Here is a 16,214-nt window from a genome sequence, read left to right as displayed (position 1 = left end):
CCTGACTAGCAACAGAGCCCTCTCTCCAAGGCTAGTACTTTGCTATCATTGAGGGTTGCCGGAAGAGCACTGCGTAGACTCTGAGACTTAGTGCTGCATTTACGGTCTCACTGGGAGTTACTGTTCCGTCCCCCTCCGTCAACTCAGTCTTCCCTAGCCTCCTTTAATGCACCGTTTTAGACTGGCTTGTCTTTAGCTCACACCTCCTTTACCGTGATAGTTGAGTTCTTGATCCTGCTTCTGCTAAGGAGATGAGACGCTTTCTCAGCTTCTTGTTTAATTTGGGTTAGTCTTAAAGTCATAAATAACACAAGTTACAAATAGAACTTCAGTATTGTGTTTCAGCTTCCTTATTTTATGAGCCCCAAAATGTACCAGGACTATTAATGCACACATCAACTTTATATTTAGTTTACCAGGGCACCTTTCACATAGGGTCCCATGATACTCCTGGGTGCTAGTCAGCCTGGGAAGTTTAACTGTGACGTTTGCACACACAGGCCCAGGGAGGCCAAGAGGACCTTGCTGTTGCAGCTTCCTTGTGAGGCCTTGCATGCAGCCGACCACCGTCTTGCTGGCGTCCAGTTTCATACCTACTACCCTTCAGATCTCTGTACTTGCATCCTTTGGCTCGTAAGTGTCCTCACTCTGAATACAGTGCCTGAATCCACGGAAGCCCGGCCACTTCAGCCAGTTGGGTTCTGTTGGCTTGTTCTGACTTTTCCTCTGTTAGCTTCAAGATTGCTGGGATCAAGTTTGTCTTGTGTCCCAGAATTTTTTATGTATTATTATAGAGTTGAATTAATATTTATTGAAAGAGCAAATGAGTGTATTTTGGTGTTTAGATTTTAACAGATCAAACATTCCTCTGATATATGTCTTAGAATTATGTCTCCTTTTAAATCTTTCTGTTAGGGTGTTTGCTGTAGCGCTCATTGTAGATAGCAACCTGAATTTTAACAGTATCATCATGCTCCTTAAAAGGAAAGATACTGTGTTCTCCACTTATCTGTGGAGCTTAGCTACTGTGCATGGTTCTGATAGGACAGAAACATCCAGTGCATATGGCAATATAACATTATACACCACCCCTGAGAGCCCCACCCTCTCTGTACCTGATAGAAAAAGAAAGATTTGGATATGACACTTGCTGTTTCAAATGCCTGTTGACCAGTATAAACAAAGCCACTAGAGCTTGATAAGCCGGCCTGGAAACCTATCTTACATTCTACCTGAGGAAAGGAAATTGACTTACCCTTGTCTCATACATCATTAACATACACGTGTAAACACACTGCTGAACCCAGCCGTTCTGCTCAGTCTGTCTCACTCTTTGATCTCATTAGCAGGAAATATTTTGTTGACTTAGTGAGCCACATAACCGTCTTTTCGGAGTCAGTGACAGATGCACCATACTCTCCTTGTGCTTGGAAAAGACTCCAGGCTGTGGGAATTTAGTACTGTGTTTTATGGGTCTACATTGCTCTAGAGTATTGTTTATAGGAAGTCCAAGAATGGTGTAACCACAAGGGTGAGATATGTCTCAGTGAATAATGTCTGTGGTATTAACTGGAGCCATTTCTTTATCTAGAATAAGAAGACTCACCTGGGAATCTGTCCTGGCATATGTAGTAGGACTAATGAGCTGTGACTGAATTAAGAAAGGAAGGCACTAGAATTAGTACCATGTAAGCCTTGCAAAGGGGTAGTATTCTGGTCATAGCTTTGTGGTCTAGGCCTAGGCTTCTGTCTGGCTCCCCTGGGAGTTGCATGGCCAGTAAGTTTATATGTTGTATGTTTTTTAAATTGGAAAAATTATATATTTTTTTCAATTTTTTTTTTTTTGAGATAGTGTCCTATTATGTAGCCTTGGCTGGCCTGGAACTTGCTCTGTAGACCAGAAATTCATGTAGGCCTCAAATTCATAGAGTTCTTCCTGCCTCTGCCTTTTGAGTGCTGGGTTAAAGGCATAAGCCACCACACCAGCTTATATTGTCTGTTTTAAATTTAAAAACTGAAGTCACAAGTCATGGCTTGTGAGCCTTTGAGGAAATAACTGTGAGTCGGATAAAGCTTAATTTCTGATGTGCTTTTTTGTTTGTTTGCTTGTTTGTTTTTGTTTTTTTCAAGACAGGGTTTCTCTGTGTAGCCCTGGCTGTCCTGGAACTAACTCTGTAGACCAGGCTAGCCTTGAACTCAGAAATTCACCTGCCTCTGCCTCCCAAGTGCTGGGATTAAAGGCGCGCACCACCACGCCTGGCTTCTGATGTGCTTTCTTGATGATTCTGTGCTGAGGGTGGGTAAAGGCCCTTGCAAGGTTCATTCATTTCCTTTCCTTAAATTGCTGGGCAGTTCCAACGGACATGAGAGGTTATTAATAATGAATGATCTAGTCAGTTGTTTATTATTGGAAATTTCTGTGATGTTATAATTAATACTGTGGTGACGGACATTTCCTGAAGCATTATGGGAGGGGAGAGGGCAGTGGCTTTTCAACAGCAGTAGTGTAGGGAGATAAGCCTCTGGAGAAGACTGTGCAGGGTTAGCTGTGCAGGTGAGAGGGGCCTCCGAGGTGGGACAGCACGGCTGATGAGGTCTTTGTGTGGCCGGATGTGTCGTCCATGGACAGTGTCTGAGCAGCTCTTCCTCCATAAACAGACACTTGAGAACACACTGCCCACGGTGTGCAGCCAAGCCGCTCAGCGCTCGCCTTTGTTGCTTACCCTAAGGAGTGAGTGTGTCACCGCAGCTGCTTCTGGCCTCTGATCACCGCCGAGAGATTGTACCTGCACTTAACACCTTTCTTTATACGTGCACCTCCATATATTTATGTTACTTGTATTTACATTTTCTGTACTTTTGGGAAATTTTCAAAAAATATTAGAATACTGTAAAATACAAGATTTGTACAAGTGTTCCGTATTACATAAAGACTAACATAGTGACATCCATTCAGTTGCCACCCTCAGCTTTCGTGACAGAATATTTATTCCCAGCCTCTCTGTGCTTTGCTTGTTTAAAGATTTGTTTCCTGTAATTAGGTTGCACCTAGATTTTTGAATGCAGTCTATTTTAACTTGAAACTTTAGTTAATTCTTTGTTTTTTGTTTTTTTGAGACAGGGTTTCTCTGTGTAGCCCTGGCTGTCCTGGAGCTCTCTCTGTAGACCAGGCTGGCCTCACCCCCCACCCCCCATAGTCAGTGTCTGTATCTCTGGCTTAGTCATCTTTGGCTATAATAAAGCAATTGCTACAACATTTCAGTGACTGACAGCAGACATTTCTAGCTCATAGACTGCAACCTTGGCTGTATTTGACTGGGTTGGCTGGGTTTGGTATAAGCTGTGGGCTGTCTTCAGTTATGTGTCATTTTGGGGCCAGCAGGCTCCTTGGGTGCAGCTCAAGAGAATGTAGGCAAACTTGGTGCTCTCACAGCTTTCAGTTGGGTGTAGTTGGTTCTGCCCCGTTCCAGAAGACATATTGCCCCCTCCCAACCCCAAGCCACTATGTGAAAAGTAAGATAAATGCCGGATTTTACACAAATACTACCGAATACCTAGTATGTAAAGTTGTGTTTTTAAGAGACCTTGCTCTTCTCTAGGTGAGGAGAAAGGAGAATAGATATTTTATCTTGTGTGCCGGTGCTACTGAGCCGCCTGGTTGCTGGAAACATTGATAGACTACCTCCTCTGAAAGCAGATGGGGGTGAGGACTGTGATGAGCTTAAGAGCCTTGACCAGGTGACCCTCACTGCGTCATTCTTGAGCACATTTCTAAGAATTGCCCCATGGGCTGGCCATGGCGTCTGATCGTGGTCCAGTGTGTGCATGTGCAACACTAGGGGGACTTTGCCTTTCTTTCTTTTTTTTTTTTTCCCTCTTTTTTTTTTTTTTTTTTTTCTGGGAGGAGGTTATAAGGGTGGGAGGTGGGCCTGGGGGACTGGAAATGAGTGTGATCAGGGTGCATTATGTGAAATTCCCAAATAATCAATACAAATAGTATGTTGGGAGAAAAAGTTATTCAGAGGTCCTTACATTAAGTTCTAAAACATGCTTGCTTGCTTGTAAACTGTAAAATTTGCTCCCTCATATGCTAAGTCTATACATCTAGTGTTTGTAAGTTTTATTATCCTGACTTAAAATATTGTTGTTTCTAACTATGTGTAGGTGCATATATTTGCATGTGGGTTTGCGTAGCATGAGTGCAGGTAGCTGAGGAGGCCCTACAGGCATCGCGTATCCTTTGGTGCTGAGAAATACCAGAATAAGGATTTATTTGGCTTCTTAGGTATGGTAGGAGGGAGGCATTACATCTTATAAGGTACTTTGATAATACCCTTTAGAAAATTTAGCATTAAATATGCATATAAACATAAGCCTCTGAGCAGAGGGTAGGTGCTCCAAGGATGAATACACATGGACTCTTGGGGCGTCCAAGAATGTTTTATCTGCTTTGTGTTTCTGTGACATTTCCTGCCTTTTCCTGTTGTCATTCAGCATGTTCCATCTCTTAGTTTCCAAGGAGGGAAATCAAATCTAGTAAACTTACTCTACAGCCATAAAGGAGTGTCTTTATTGTGAGAGACTTCGGATGCGTATCTGAAGCTAGTGTGCGATTATATGCGATTGTAGATTTGCCACACCACTCATTTCCATGGGGTAATTGGGTTATCTGGAAAGGGTAATCACTGGCTAATGCCCAGATGAAGAAAAAAACCTGTGGGCTGGGGTCAGGTGATGGGGTGACAGAGCCATGATTATATACCACTGCTAACTACAGTGTAGGCCCATGTGGTGCGTGCACATGCTGATGCAACCTCTACATTGTGCAAACATGTGCTTCTTACGCATCTTATATGATCTGAGTACAATGTATGGACACAGCAAACTGAATTTTTAAAAGAGCTTCTCTATCTGTGACTGATAACCCTTGTATTAAGTGAGGGACTTACTGCTTTATGTTTTCTTGAGTGACTTAGAAAATAAAGTGTTACTGTCCATGCTTGTGGGACATAGCTTACTGGTTATGATGAATGTTATGCAAGTGTGCATTTGTATTGAATTGCAGAGCGGTGCCATTCTGTGGTGGCGCTAGGAAGGCCTTCATGCACGCGCGTTATGTTTAACCACTGTACTTCTCCCTCATCAAAAGAGGAAGCTAGATTGCGAGTCTTAGTCAAGGGTCAAGTGTGTTTTACTATTGATGCCCATATTAATACAAAGCAAAGCTTACGTTACCCTTGCGTGAAAAGAAATACATCTAAAGGTTGCAACTTATTCACTAGATATATCTTTAAAATACTTAGAATGCCTTGAAAGGACATATGCTACATATATTATTATGTTTATAATGAGGAAATGGAATCATTACAGAAAGCTTATAGCAGTAAGTTTTGTGGTCCTTTTTATATAAGTAATTTGGATGCAATCAAAATAAATTTAGCAGGCAGGCTTCCCTTTATTTGTCCTCGGCAGAGCCCTCTTCTTTTCTTGACTTTATCAGCTGGGAATGGGGAAGGAATAAGTTTAGTACTAAGAGTCAGGTTTATATGGCAGTTGTCTACACACTAAGCTCCTGTACGCAGTTGTCTACACACTAAGCACCTGTATGCAGTTGTCTACACACTAAGCTCCTGTATGCAGTTGTCTACACACTAAGCTCCTGTACGCAGTTGTTTACACACTAAGCTCCTGTATGCAGTTGTCTACACACTAAGCTCCTGTACGCAGTTGTCTACACACTAAGCTCCTGTATGTGCAGTTGTCTACACACTAAGCTCTTGTATGCAGTTGTCTACACACTAAGCTCCTGTATGTGCAGTTGTCTACACACTAAGCTCTTGTATGCAGTTGTCTACACACTAAGCTCTTGTATGCAGTTGTCTACACACTAAGCTCCTGTATGCAGTTGTCTACACACACACTAAGCTCCTGTACGCAGTTGTCTACACACACACTAAGCTCCTGTATGCAGTTGTCTACACACTAAGCTCCTGTATGTGCAGTTGTCTACACACTAAGCTCCTGTATGCAGTTGTCTACACACTAAGCTCCTGTATGCAGTTGTCTACACACTAAGCTCCTGTATGCAGTTGTCTACACACTAAGCTCCTGTATGCAGTTGTCTACACACTAAGCTCCTGTACGCAGTTGTCTACACACACACTAAGCTCCTGTATGCAGTTGTCTACACACTAAGCTCCTGTATGCAGTTGTCTACACACTAAGCTCCTGTATGCAGTTGTCTACACACTAAGCTCTTGTATGCAGTTGTCTACACACTAAGCTCCTGTATGACCGTTGTCTTCTCAATAGTTTTTAATTCTTGAAGTTCCTTGTTTCAGAAAGAGGGAGCTGGGAATCAGATGGTGACTAGTAGTAATCTTCTATATTTAAGAGACGACGACTGAGGGTTCTAGAGATATTAGAAAAAACTGAATTAAAGTTATTTTCATTTCCTTTTAGGAAACTTTAAATATTGACATTTAGAAAAACTGATTTCTTTGTGTTCTGTTTCCAGAACAGGATATGTATTCCTCTGAGAACCCCTGGACAGCAGGTTTTGGTTTAATACTGGATTGGAACACCACCCACAGAGGTTTGCAGTCATGAGTAAGTACCCTGCTTGGCTTAATTTCTGCAGCCTTGTTACTGTTTACTTATTAACAAAAGAAGAATCATGTTACATTTATATCACTTCCTGAAGGAATAATTGGGTTTCTCTTCAGTCAAGGAGAGACACATTTTGCTATGTGGTTTATGCTAAAGAGTTAGGTGTGATGAGGGAGCCTGGTGCTAGCTTATTAGCTCAGTACTTCTGTCATTTAAAGACTTCTGTTGGCTTTCTGTTTTCTAAAGATGAAAAAAGTATGCTAAAAGTATGAAAGGGAATATTGTAGCTGGCCATAATCAGGAGAAGTTTTATTGTATAAAATTTCATCATTGGGCAACATGGGTTATCATATTTATGTAAAACCACAGCAATCTATCAGCGCTTTTAATAGATCAAGAAAGCAAGGCTATCTTGGACTTAGCAGGTTTGATAAAAACTTTATCTTCTCAGTTTTAAGGGGACAGTATATGTCTTATTTTCTGTTGTGTCTGCCTAGGAGAGCTGGATTTTACTGTGGTAAGTGCTTACTTTTAGAGTAAAAAGAAAGATTTGGTTTACTCTACGTGAGGTCCTATGTGACTGTTGGAAATACAGACTTTGTGATTATGGGAACTCTGGGGTTGTGTGTGAGCATTGCCCCATTAGCATGTCAGTTTACACTTTTCTGTATATTATTTATGTTGGTTATGTTTGCCTTAATCTGAATTAGGGCAACTTTTCTCATGGTTTTTAGGGAAATGTTGGAGACCTCCTACTAAAGATAATTTCAGAAAGTTACCATTGAGTTTTAAAGTATCTACTGTGTCTTTTTTTTTTTTTTTTGGCTGGGATTCTTTGAATAAACCAGATCAATTGCTAGAGCATTCAGATCCAGAGCTGGAGGAGGCTGTGTGTGCCGTTTCAGTTCCATCCATGAAGTCTTGAATGAGGCTATTTCATAGAAACCCCAGCTCCAGAGAAGATGCTCATGAGTTCATAAACATTACAGTGAAGTTGCAAGATTTTTTTTTAACTTAGAAACTTGTTAAAAACAAGTTTGAAATCAAACTTGTCTATGTAGTTTTAGAGTTCTGTTGGCATTATTGTTCCATGAGTTTTTCTGAGAACAGGTAACTTGTGTTTTCATTTTCTGATCTCAGTGTCTCGTCCATACAGAAGTCAGGTCTTTGTGAGGGTGAAGGTGGAGGTGGACTGGCCTAACATGTTCTGTTTTAACATTTCCGTGGCTAGTGTTCGGTTTGTTATATTTAAAGTTGGTTCTTTTTTAAATGTCCATAAGCTTTCCTCCTTTTTGTTTACTGTACTGTTGTTGGTTTGTTTGAATGTCCTAGTGTCTCGGAGGATCTCCTAGGGCTTACTCTGAGGTCTTTTTAGACCACTCAATACATTCTCCAGTGTGTCTGCAGGGTTCTGGTTTTGGTATTGCTGCTCTGGTCACCACTCTGTGACTTTGCAGGCACACTCTACTGTAGTTTCCTTTGATGTCCCTGCCGTCTTGCACACAGGTCTTTGTCTGCCTGGCTTTAGAACTAACTCACAGATCAGAATTGGGTCTGTGTTAGTGGATCAGAGCCCCAACTCCACGGTGACACTAGAGACATCCCAGATTCCGTCTCAGGTCAGCTGGCCTTAGGTCAGCATCTCCCTCTAGGCTGTGGCTTTAGCACAGTTGGCAGGAGCCTTTCAGTGTTGTATAGTGAGGAAGAGCAGTACAGGGCTCCAGGTTGGAGTGAAGAGCCTGCATGCTGACTCTGCCTGTATTTACAGCCGCCCCAAGACAGGGCTTCCTGCCACTTTTCCTGCCCTGGAGCAGAGCACTTGTGCCACTTGTGTCACGTGACTTTTGATCCATTTGAGTGTGTTAACATACTCTGGCACAGCTGTGTCACCTTAGTGCTTTGTCTTAGTGCATTTGGTAAACTGTGTTTCTGTGTTTGTCTTCTGAGAAGCGGAGCCTCAAAGATGAAGGCTGCCGTGGGCTTTCACTGTTATGAAGTCACACTCCATGTCTCACATCTGAGGTTACTGTAAAAGCTACCGTCCTGTTCTTCTGCCCTCTCCAGGCAAGCCTGCTGTGCCTGTCTCATGCTCAGTACTGTCAGGTCATGTGCTCCTTGAGGGCAAACATGATTTTTGGCATTTAGGCATTAAATTAATTATTAAATTAAATATTACAGATATGCATGTGTTAGTCTGTGGTAGAGCTTCTGTGCATTAGTATGTTTTAGATGACATTAGAGATGCTCTTCTGTGAAGCCTGTAGAAAGTGTAGTGGAGAGTTCCTGGTAGATGGAGCGGTGTGAGAAAGGAAGGTTGACTCCACACCGGTGGGTGCACGGAGTGGCTGAACATCACAAAGCTGGGAAGGGCGTGGTGACAGACAACTCCGGAGCAGAGGGACCCAGGCCCTGGTCCTTCACGGCAGGGCTTATGGTGATGAAGATTTTAGTTGTGGGCATGATTTAAGATTTCATTCTTGAGAGATTACTCAGAAAAACACTTGCTTTTACTGTAAACTTAAAACGTTGGTGGCTCGGGCAGTGTTGGCTTTTGCCAGTGTGTGCTTAGACCTTCGTTCTTCTCAAGCTGTCTTTGAATCAGACTAGGTTACATTTTCTTCTCTTGACAGTTTGATGATATTATATAGAAAAAGAGTTTGTCCTTGAACAGGCCCCCATAGTACAGGTAGCCCAAGGAGCATTACAGGGAGTTCTTAACACAGAGAGTGGAAATGGAATGTAACAGAAATTCTTGATTTGAAAACAAAATCCACATGGAAGTGTAGTTGAGGTTAAAAGGTACGGCATTAAAGGTACTAAAGTTAGAAGGTATCAAGATCTAGATGGGGTTTCTAACCTAGACTTGGTGAGCGTGATTCTGATGAATACTGGCTACATCCTTAGCACGTATGTAGTTATCAGAGGAAAGATCGGATACTTAGATATGAGAATAGATTTACCTGTCAGGTTTCCCAGCTCTTTCCATGTCATCGAACACATAGAACATAGTAATTTTTGTGCAGCTCATGGGATAAATAGATGTGGGTTGGAGACAACCCACCTTCACACTGCCGGCTTGGCCATCGCGTGTTGTCAGCAAGGGGTGTCCTCCCCGCCTGCCCTGGCTGTCCTCAGGTATCCTTGGGACTGGAGATTTGTTCACGCTGTGTTTTCCAGCTCTTGTTCTTGCTGGCATGTACTTTAGGAAATTCTGAGCTGAATTCTTGTGATGATATTATGACAGTTATGAATTTCATTGTGGATTGTTAACTTGATTACAGCTAACAAAAAGGCTTTGATTTTAGCACTTAAATTGTTATTCTGTTTTATATTTGCATAGTTTGTATTTATTCAGCTTGTTTATTTTATCATGTAAAACCAAAGATGAAATAAGAAAGTGGGTGTCTTGGGTTGTTAATAGATATTATGGCAAGAAAAGTTCTCGTACATGCCAGTAACAGTATTTACTGAATATTTTGATGTGTATGTTTAAACCAAAAAAGCACAAAAATAAAAGCAATTAAGTTATACTTAATTGTCCTTTGTAAAGCTTCATGCTAAAACCCTGTTTTCTCTATTTTCAAATGTTAATTTCTACTGTATCTTACTTTCATCAGGAAAGTTTTTCTTTGAAATGAGTGCTGTGTTTTATAAGTTGTTTGGATGTCAGTTCTGGTCTCCTGACTGGGTCAGTCAGGAGTACGTGTTGTATGTTGGTGTGTTTGCTCCTGCCCTTTGGCGTAGATGGTGGGAGGAGGGTTGTTTTGTTTTTGTTTTTTGTTTTTTTGTTTTTTTAAATTGGTCACTTTTGCATAGGAAATATCTCTCATTTAGCCAAGGAAAAGAAATGGGGCTGACATTTGGTGTAGGGTTTTGGTGGTTTTCTAGTGGAGTGGGAACAGTCTGCTTGATGCGTGTTCTAGTGGATAATGTTATAAATCCAGTAGATCTCAGGGTTGTTTTGATTTGCATTTCCCTGATGATTAAGGATGTTGAACATCTTTTCAGGTGCTTCTCAGCCATTCGGTATTCCTCAGGTGAGAATTCTTTGTTTAGCTCTGAGCCCCATTTTTTAATGGGGTTATTTGATTTTCTGGAACCTTTTTGAGTTCTTTATATATATTGGATATTAGTCCCCTATCTGATTTAGGATAGGTAAAGATCCTTTCCCAATCTGTTGGTGGTCTTTTTGTCTTATTGACGGTGTTTTTGCCTTGCAGAAGCTTTGCAATTTTATGAGGTCCCATTTGTCGATTCTCGAGCTAGAGAAAGTACCCAAGGAGCTAAAGGGATCTGCAATCCTATAGGTGGAACAACAATATGAACTAACCAGTAACCCCCCCCCCCACCCCCCAGCTCGTGTCTCTAGCTGCATATGAATCAGAAGTTGGTCTAGTCGGCCATCAATGGAAAGAGAGGCCCATTGGTTGTGCAAACTTTATATGCCTCAGTACAGGGGAACGACAGGGCCAAGAAGTGGGAGTGGGTGTGTGGGGGAGTCGGTGGGGAAGCGTGTTGGGGACTTTTGGGATAGCATTGGAAATGTAAATGAAATAAATACCCAATAAAAAAATAAATCCAGTAGATCATTGAGTCCCTCAGTGACAGCTTTGGGTTCTGCTAGTCTTGGTCATGGATAGATACTCCCCTAAACACCGGCTAACATTTCTTTCTAGAGCAGTAGTCTACCAGAAGTAGGAAAGCTGCATCCCTCGGCTTGGCTGAAAGTTAAAGAGAGTCTAAGTTGAGTGTATTTTAAATGCTGGTGTGTGTACACCTATCACTGAGCCACCCACGTCTGCAGTGCGGCTGCAGTCATTCTTAGTGTAAGAGTGGAATCTGTTGTAGTGTGTGGGGACTCTGGAGGTGTCAGTTAACAAGGAGCTCTCCTGGTAGCTTGTGGGCAGGAGAGTGTGCACCAGCCCCTGTTGAGACTGCTGTCTCCTATCCAGATGGACAGCAGTAAACCAGGCGGGAGCTGTGAGGAGCGCCAGCCAGCCATGGGCTTCTCAGGACCACAGCTCTGCTAGCTCCTTGGTTACTACCTCCCTTCATCATTAGATCCCAACTGCTCAAAGGGAATGTATTTGGTCTTTAGCTTGTTTATCTTCTTGCTAGAAGAAAGGGAATAACTCATAAGTTATTCTGTTGTGAACTAAATATAGCCAAATGCAGTTTTATACAGTATATTTGGCTATAATTTTTTTACATTTTTAAACTTTAGGAGGCAGCTTAATTTTTTTGTTTCTACTTTTGTTACTTTTACCAAACTTAAAAAAAAATTATAAAAGTAGTGCACCAAGTTCCCATAGCCTTCTGACTCAGGTTTGCCCGCTCTTTCTACTCCCCTCCCCTCTGTCTGCCCCTCGCCCTCTTCTCCTTACACACTTCTATATGAAAGACATTTGCACATAAGTAAGACATTTTTGGTGGGATTCTGGTTTCCTTTGATTGAAAGTCATCTAGAGTTTATCACAAACAGATGTTAAAGCAGCCCTAGCTTTCCCAGCTGCTAAAATGGTGTTTACTGGTCAAAATTGCAAGCTATTTACACGTTATTTCTTCAGTTAAGTTATTTACCAGTTTTTGTAGGCCTGCCATTAAGAAAAACATTTTAGACATATACTATCTTGCAAAATATATACAGATTTGATATCTTAATCAACTTTAGTAAAAATTTTTTGTAGTAATAGATGAGTGACTTCTTTCAAGACACTTAATTCCTTTTTATTGTTTCTTTATTGAGATTTACATAGCGTATATCATATGTTTAGGTCAGAGCTCTCTCCTCCCTCTCCTGACTCTGCCCTACCGCTTCTCTCCCATAGAGTCCATTGTGTGCTGCCTGTGTGTGCCATGTGTAGGACCATCTGCTGGAGCATGGGCCCCTTTTCTGTCCATGCTGGGATTTCTGGCTGGCCTGATCTTGTGCACGCAGATGCCGCAGCAGCCATGAGTTTGTGAGTGCAGTGGTCCTTAGGAAGACAATTGGTTCGTAAGGAGAAGCTTACGTTCCGTTGAGAGTACAGTTTCACAGTGGCAGGCCTCCTGAGCTTCCCCGAGTTCTGGAGACTTGGAATGGAACCTGTGCTGCTGACTAGCCTTTTTGGGTAGGGCACTTGGCTTGCTGTCTTTAATTGCTGGCCTATGGCCAGCTGTTTACCCACCTGCCTCTACCTATATTTACTGGGAGGTGTGTGGCTTGGACTGGATCATTTGGAAGCCTTGCTCCTTGACTAGTTATGATTAGGCTGGTGAGGTTTTTATTCAGTTATGTCGTAGAGGAGTATGCCCTGTGCTGTGTAAGGAAACACGTCACCTGTGTCAAAGCCACTGTCACAAGTCCCTTTATTTAGGATGCAGCTGCATGCTCTCTGGTTCATTGGTACTCTCTTGGCAGTCAGATCTCAGAGGCATAAATATTTCAAATGAATACTCTATTTTATCTTTTATGATTTCATAAAAAGTTTGAGTTTTATGTTTTTTTTCTGTAGTCTGATTCACAATGATGTAATGTTTAGAAAAATCTGCATTCTTTTTACTAATGTCTCTAAAACTGGGTTTCTATCTGAAAATATTTCTCGTTTATCAAAGACAGTGGACAGCACAGCTGAGGAAGGGGCATCTGCTTAGTGGTCTGTGGTGAGCGAACTCCATAGACGTCCAGTTCTACTTCTTACACAGCAGCTAGACAGCTGTGTTATCACTCGCTCCACTTCATATAAGTAGACGTTCTTGTTAAGCAGTGCGCCATCAGTATGCAGAAGACGGACGGTCTCGTTCCTTAGACTGTGAAGTCGACTTCCCTGCCTCTGCCCATCTTCTCCAAACTGAGAGAAAATGGCACCTTTTTTTTTTTTTTTCTTTTCTGTTTTTGGAGAGTGAAGGAAAGAGTACATTTTCTATGAAGGAAGTTCTCTGTAGCCTGTGCGTGAGCTGGAGGCTGGGGCAGGCCTGAGACAGTGACCAGGGCTTCTAGCTATTATTCCATGCTTCTGCTCCCACTTCAGGCACAGAGCTACAAATTAGTGGGCTTTGTTTTTTGAGTATATGTCGTGTCTGTCTGTCTGTCTGTCTGTCTATTGTATGTGTGTGCATGCCATACCAAGTGAAGGTCAGAGGACGACTTGTAGGAGTCTGTTTCCTCCTTCTGCCATGTGGGTCCTGGAGACTGAGCACAGACCTGCAGGCTTGGCAGTAGCTTTACCCTCTGAGCCACGGTGCTGGGCCAGGATTGTGTGTGCATTTGTTGTTAAATGGAAATGTGATGTCCTAGTATTATGACTACTGCCCAGAAAATAGCAAGTCCCATGAAAACAAAAGCCTCTAAGGCTGTGGCTCTCAACGTGTGGGTCATGACCCCATTGCTGATTGAAGAGCCCTTTCTCAAGGATCACATGTCAAATGTCCTGCATCCCCGATATTTACGTTATGATTCATAATGCATGTAAAGTTACAGTGTAAATCGGCAATGAAAACAATGTCATGGTTGGGACCCCGCAACATGAGGACCTGTATTAAGGGGCCAGCATTAGGGAGGCTGAGGACCGCTGCTGTAAGGGGTTACCTTCATGTCTGCAGTTGCACGTTACTTCCTTCTCACAGGACGAAAGCACTTAGATATTAAATGTTCAGAAAACATAAAAGATATGGTCAGATGCTTGGTACTTACTGAGATTTATATCAAATTGTGGGACATTTGGGGCCATGATGCCCTTAAAAATTCTCATGGTTCAGATTATAAAAGAATGGAGTAGAAGTGGAGCTGATGCTGTGTGTGTGGATGAAGTTTCTACATAAACATACAGTAGCGGCTCCTGTGTGTTAGCCTTTGTGATAGCTTCTTGCCGTCTTTCTGAGCTGTGTGAAGTCCTGGATTAGGTCTGGGCCTTTCTCTAAAGGGATTTTCCCATCTCAGGGCACTGTGTCAGGAAGCAGAGGGAGGAACTGCATGGTGAGCGCTAGGCTTCCTTCTCAGTGAGCTTCATATCATTTCTTCTTTAACTGATTAAACAGGATTCAGATTTCTTGCATGTGGAAATAATTTATTCTGCCTTACTAAGTGTCTATTTGCATTTATTACAAAGAAAGAAAAATGTAACGAAATCTTTCTAGAACATGAGGTGACCTTGTAAAGAGAGAGTATTTGGCTTTTACTTAGATTCCTTTTAGCAGAATTGTATAAAATTGTATAAAACAGTTACAGAGACTTAACCATAAATTGAGATTACATCACTAAAGATTAGCCTTTCTCATCACCTGTCTCTTTCTTCCTTTGAATTTTCCTTAGCTGGAAAAGGAGTGACTAAGCATGAAGACTGTGAGCCTTAAGTAAGATTCAGAAAGTGAGTTTAATGGAAAGTGTCAGGTTCGTAGTCACGTAGAGGTACAACTAGTAAATGCTTAGTAACGTACACAGGAGGAGCACAGCCTAGACAGCGTCTTTGGGTGTCAGAAGAAGAAGAAGCAGTTCACGTGGGTGAAGGTGGTAACTTTGAGGTACATGATACTCTAACAGTTTCCAAAAGGAGTTTGAATCATAATGTTTGAATTTTAACATAAATTTTAAGGTGGAGAAATAAATTTAAGGTTGTTTTGTTTTCGTGTGTCTCCTGAGGCTCTCCGTTATACCGTTGCTGTGTTGATCTTCAGAGTGGAGCTGAGACTAAGGAACAAACTTGGCCTTTTGGAAGCAGACCTGGAAGGGAAGATGGATATCACCCCAGGAGTTTGCGATTGTTCCTAGAAAGGAGGCAACGCACGCGCGTCTGTGGGGGGCAAGAGCTCAGGGAGGCCAGCAGGGCCATGCAGGGACTCACTCAGCTGCAGGCCTCAGTGGGCCATGCGAGGACTCCCTCAGCTGCAGGCCTCAGTGGGCCATGCAGGGACTCACTCAGCTGCAGGCCTCAGCAGGGCCATGCAGGGACTCACTCAGCTGCAGGCCTCAGTGGGCCATGCGGGGACTCACTCAGCTGCAGGCCTCAGTGGGCCATGCAGGGACTCACTCAGCTGCAGGCCTCAGTGGGCCATGCGGGGACTCACTCAGCTGCAGGCCTCAGTGGGCCATGCAGGGACTCACTCAGCTGCAGGCCTCAGCAGGGCCATGCAGGGACTCACTCAGCTGCAGGCCTCAGTGGGCCATGCGGGGACTCCCTCAGCTGCAGGCCTCAGTGGGCCATGCGGGGACTCCCTCAGCTGCAGGCCTCAGTGGGCCATGCGGGGACTCCCTCAGCTGCAGGCTTCAGGAGAACAGGAAGAGGGCAGAGCAGAGTGAAGATCTGCGATCTAGACCCAGTGTAAGGTTAGGAAATACAGCAAGTTCAGGTCTGTATTAGTAGGTGCATTAGTAGGTTTGCAGACTCCCTGGGAGGAGATGCCCCACCTGTGTCGTACTTTGCACTTGTTTGTTCTTTAGAGAGTCTTGCTACATAACTGGGCGGCCTGGAACTTACTGTGGAGATCAGCCTAGCCTCTAAGCTTTGAGATCTTCCTGCCTCTGCCTTCTGCCTGCTGGGATTGGTGTGGACCACCATGCTCTCAGTCCACTCTCACTTTGTACTTTTATATATAAGGTGTATTTTAAAATTTATGTGTTCGTGTGTGTG

The 16,214-nt window shown here is 42.9% G+C and overlaps 1 protein-coding gene across 3 annotated transcripts in view; it reads left to right on the top strand.

Annotated features, from left to right (window-relative positions):
- The window catches only part of Usp6nl (USP6 N-terminal like), a 123,405-nt gene that overhangs the window by 6,763 nt on the left and 100,428 nt on the right, over positions 1 to 16,214 (top strand). For 2 of the 3 annotated variants that reach the window (XM_021154013.3, XM_021154009.3), the window contains exon 2: positions 6,518 to 6,609. In XM_021154013.3, coding sequence (XP_021009672.1) covers positions 6,606 to 6,609 — 4 coding nt within the window. In that variant the 5' untranslated portion in view covers positions 6,518 to 6,605. Of the gene's footprint in view, positions 1 to 320; positions 634 to 6,517; positions 6,610 to 16,214 lie in introns of those variants that run through there. The other variant, XM_029470742.2, reaches the window with a different exon arrangement.

The sequence above is a fragment of the Mus caroli genome, unplaced genomic scaffold (genome assembly GCF_978045245.1).
Source record: "Mus caroli unplaced genomic scaffold, Mus_caroli_1 scaffold_2, whole genome shotgun sequence".
Classification (NCBI taxonomy): Eukaryota; Metazoa; Chordata; class Mammalia; order Rodentia; family Muridae; genus Mus; species Mus caroli.
This window is presented reverse-complemented; position numbering and strand designations above follow the sequence as displayed.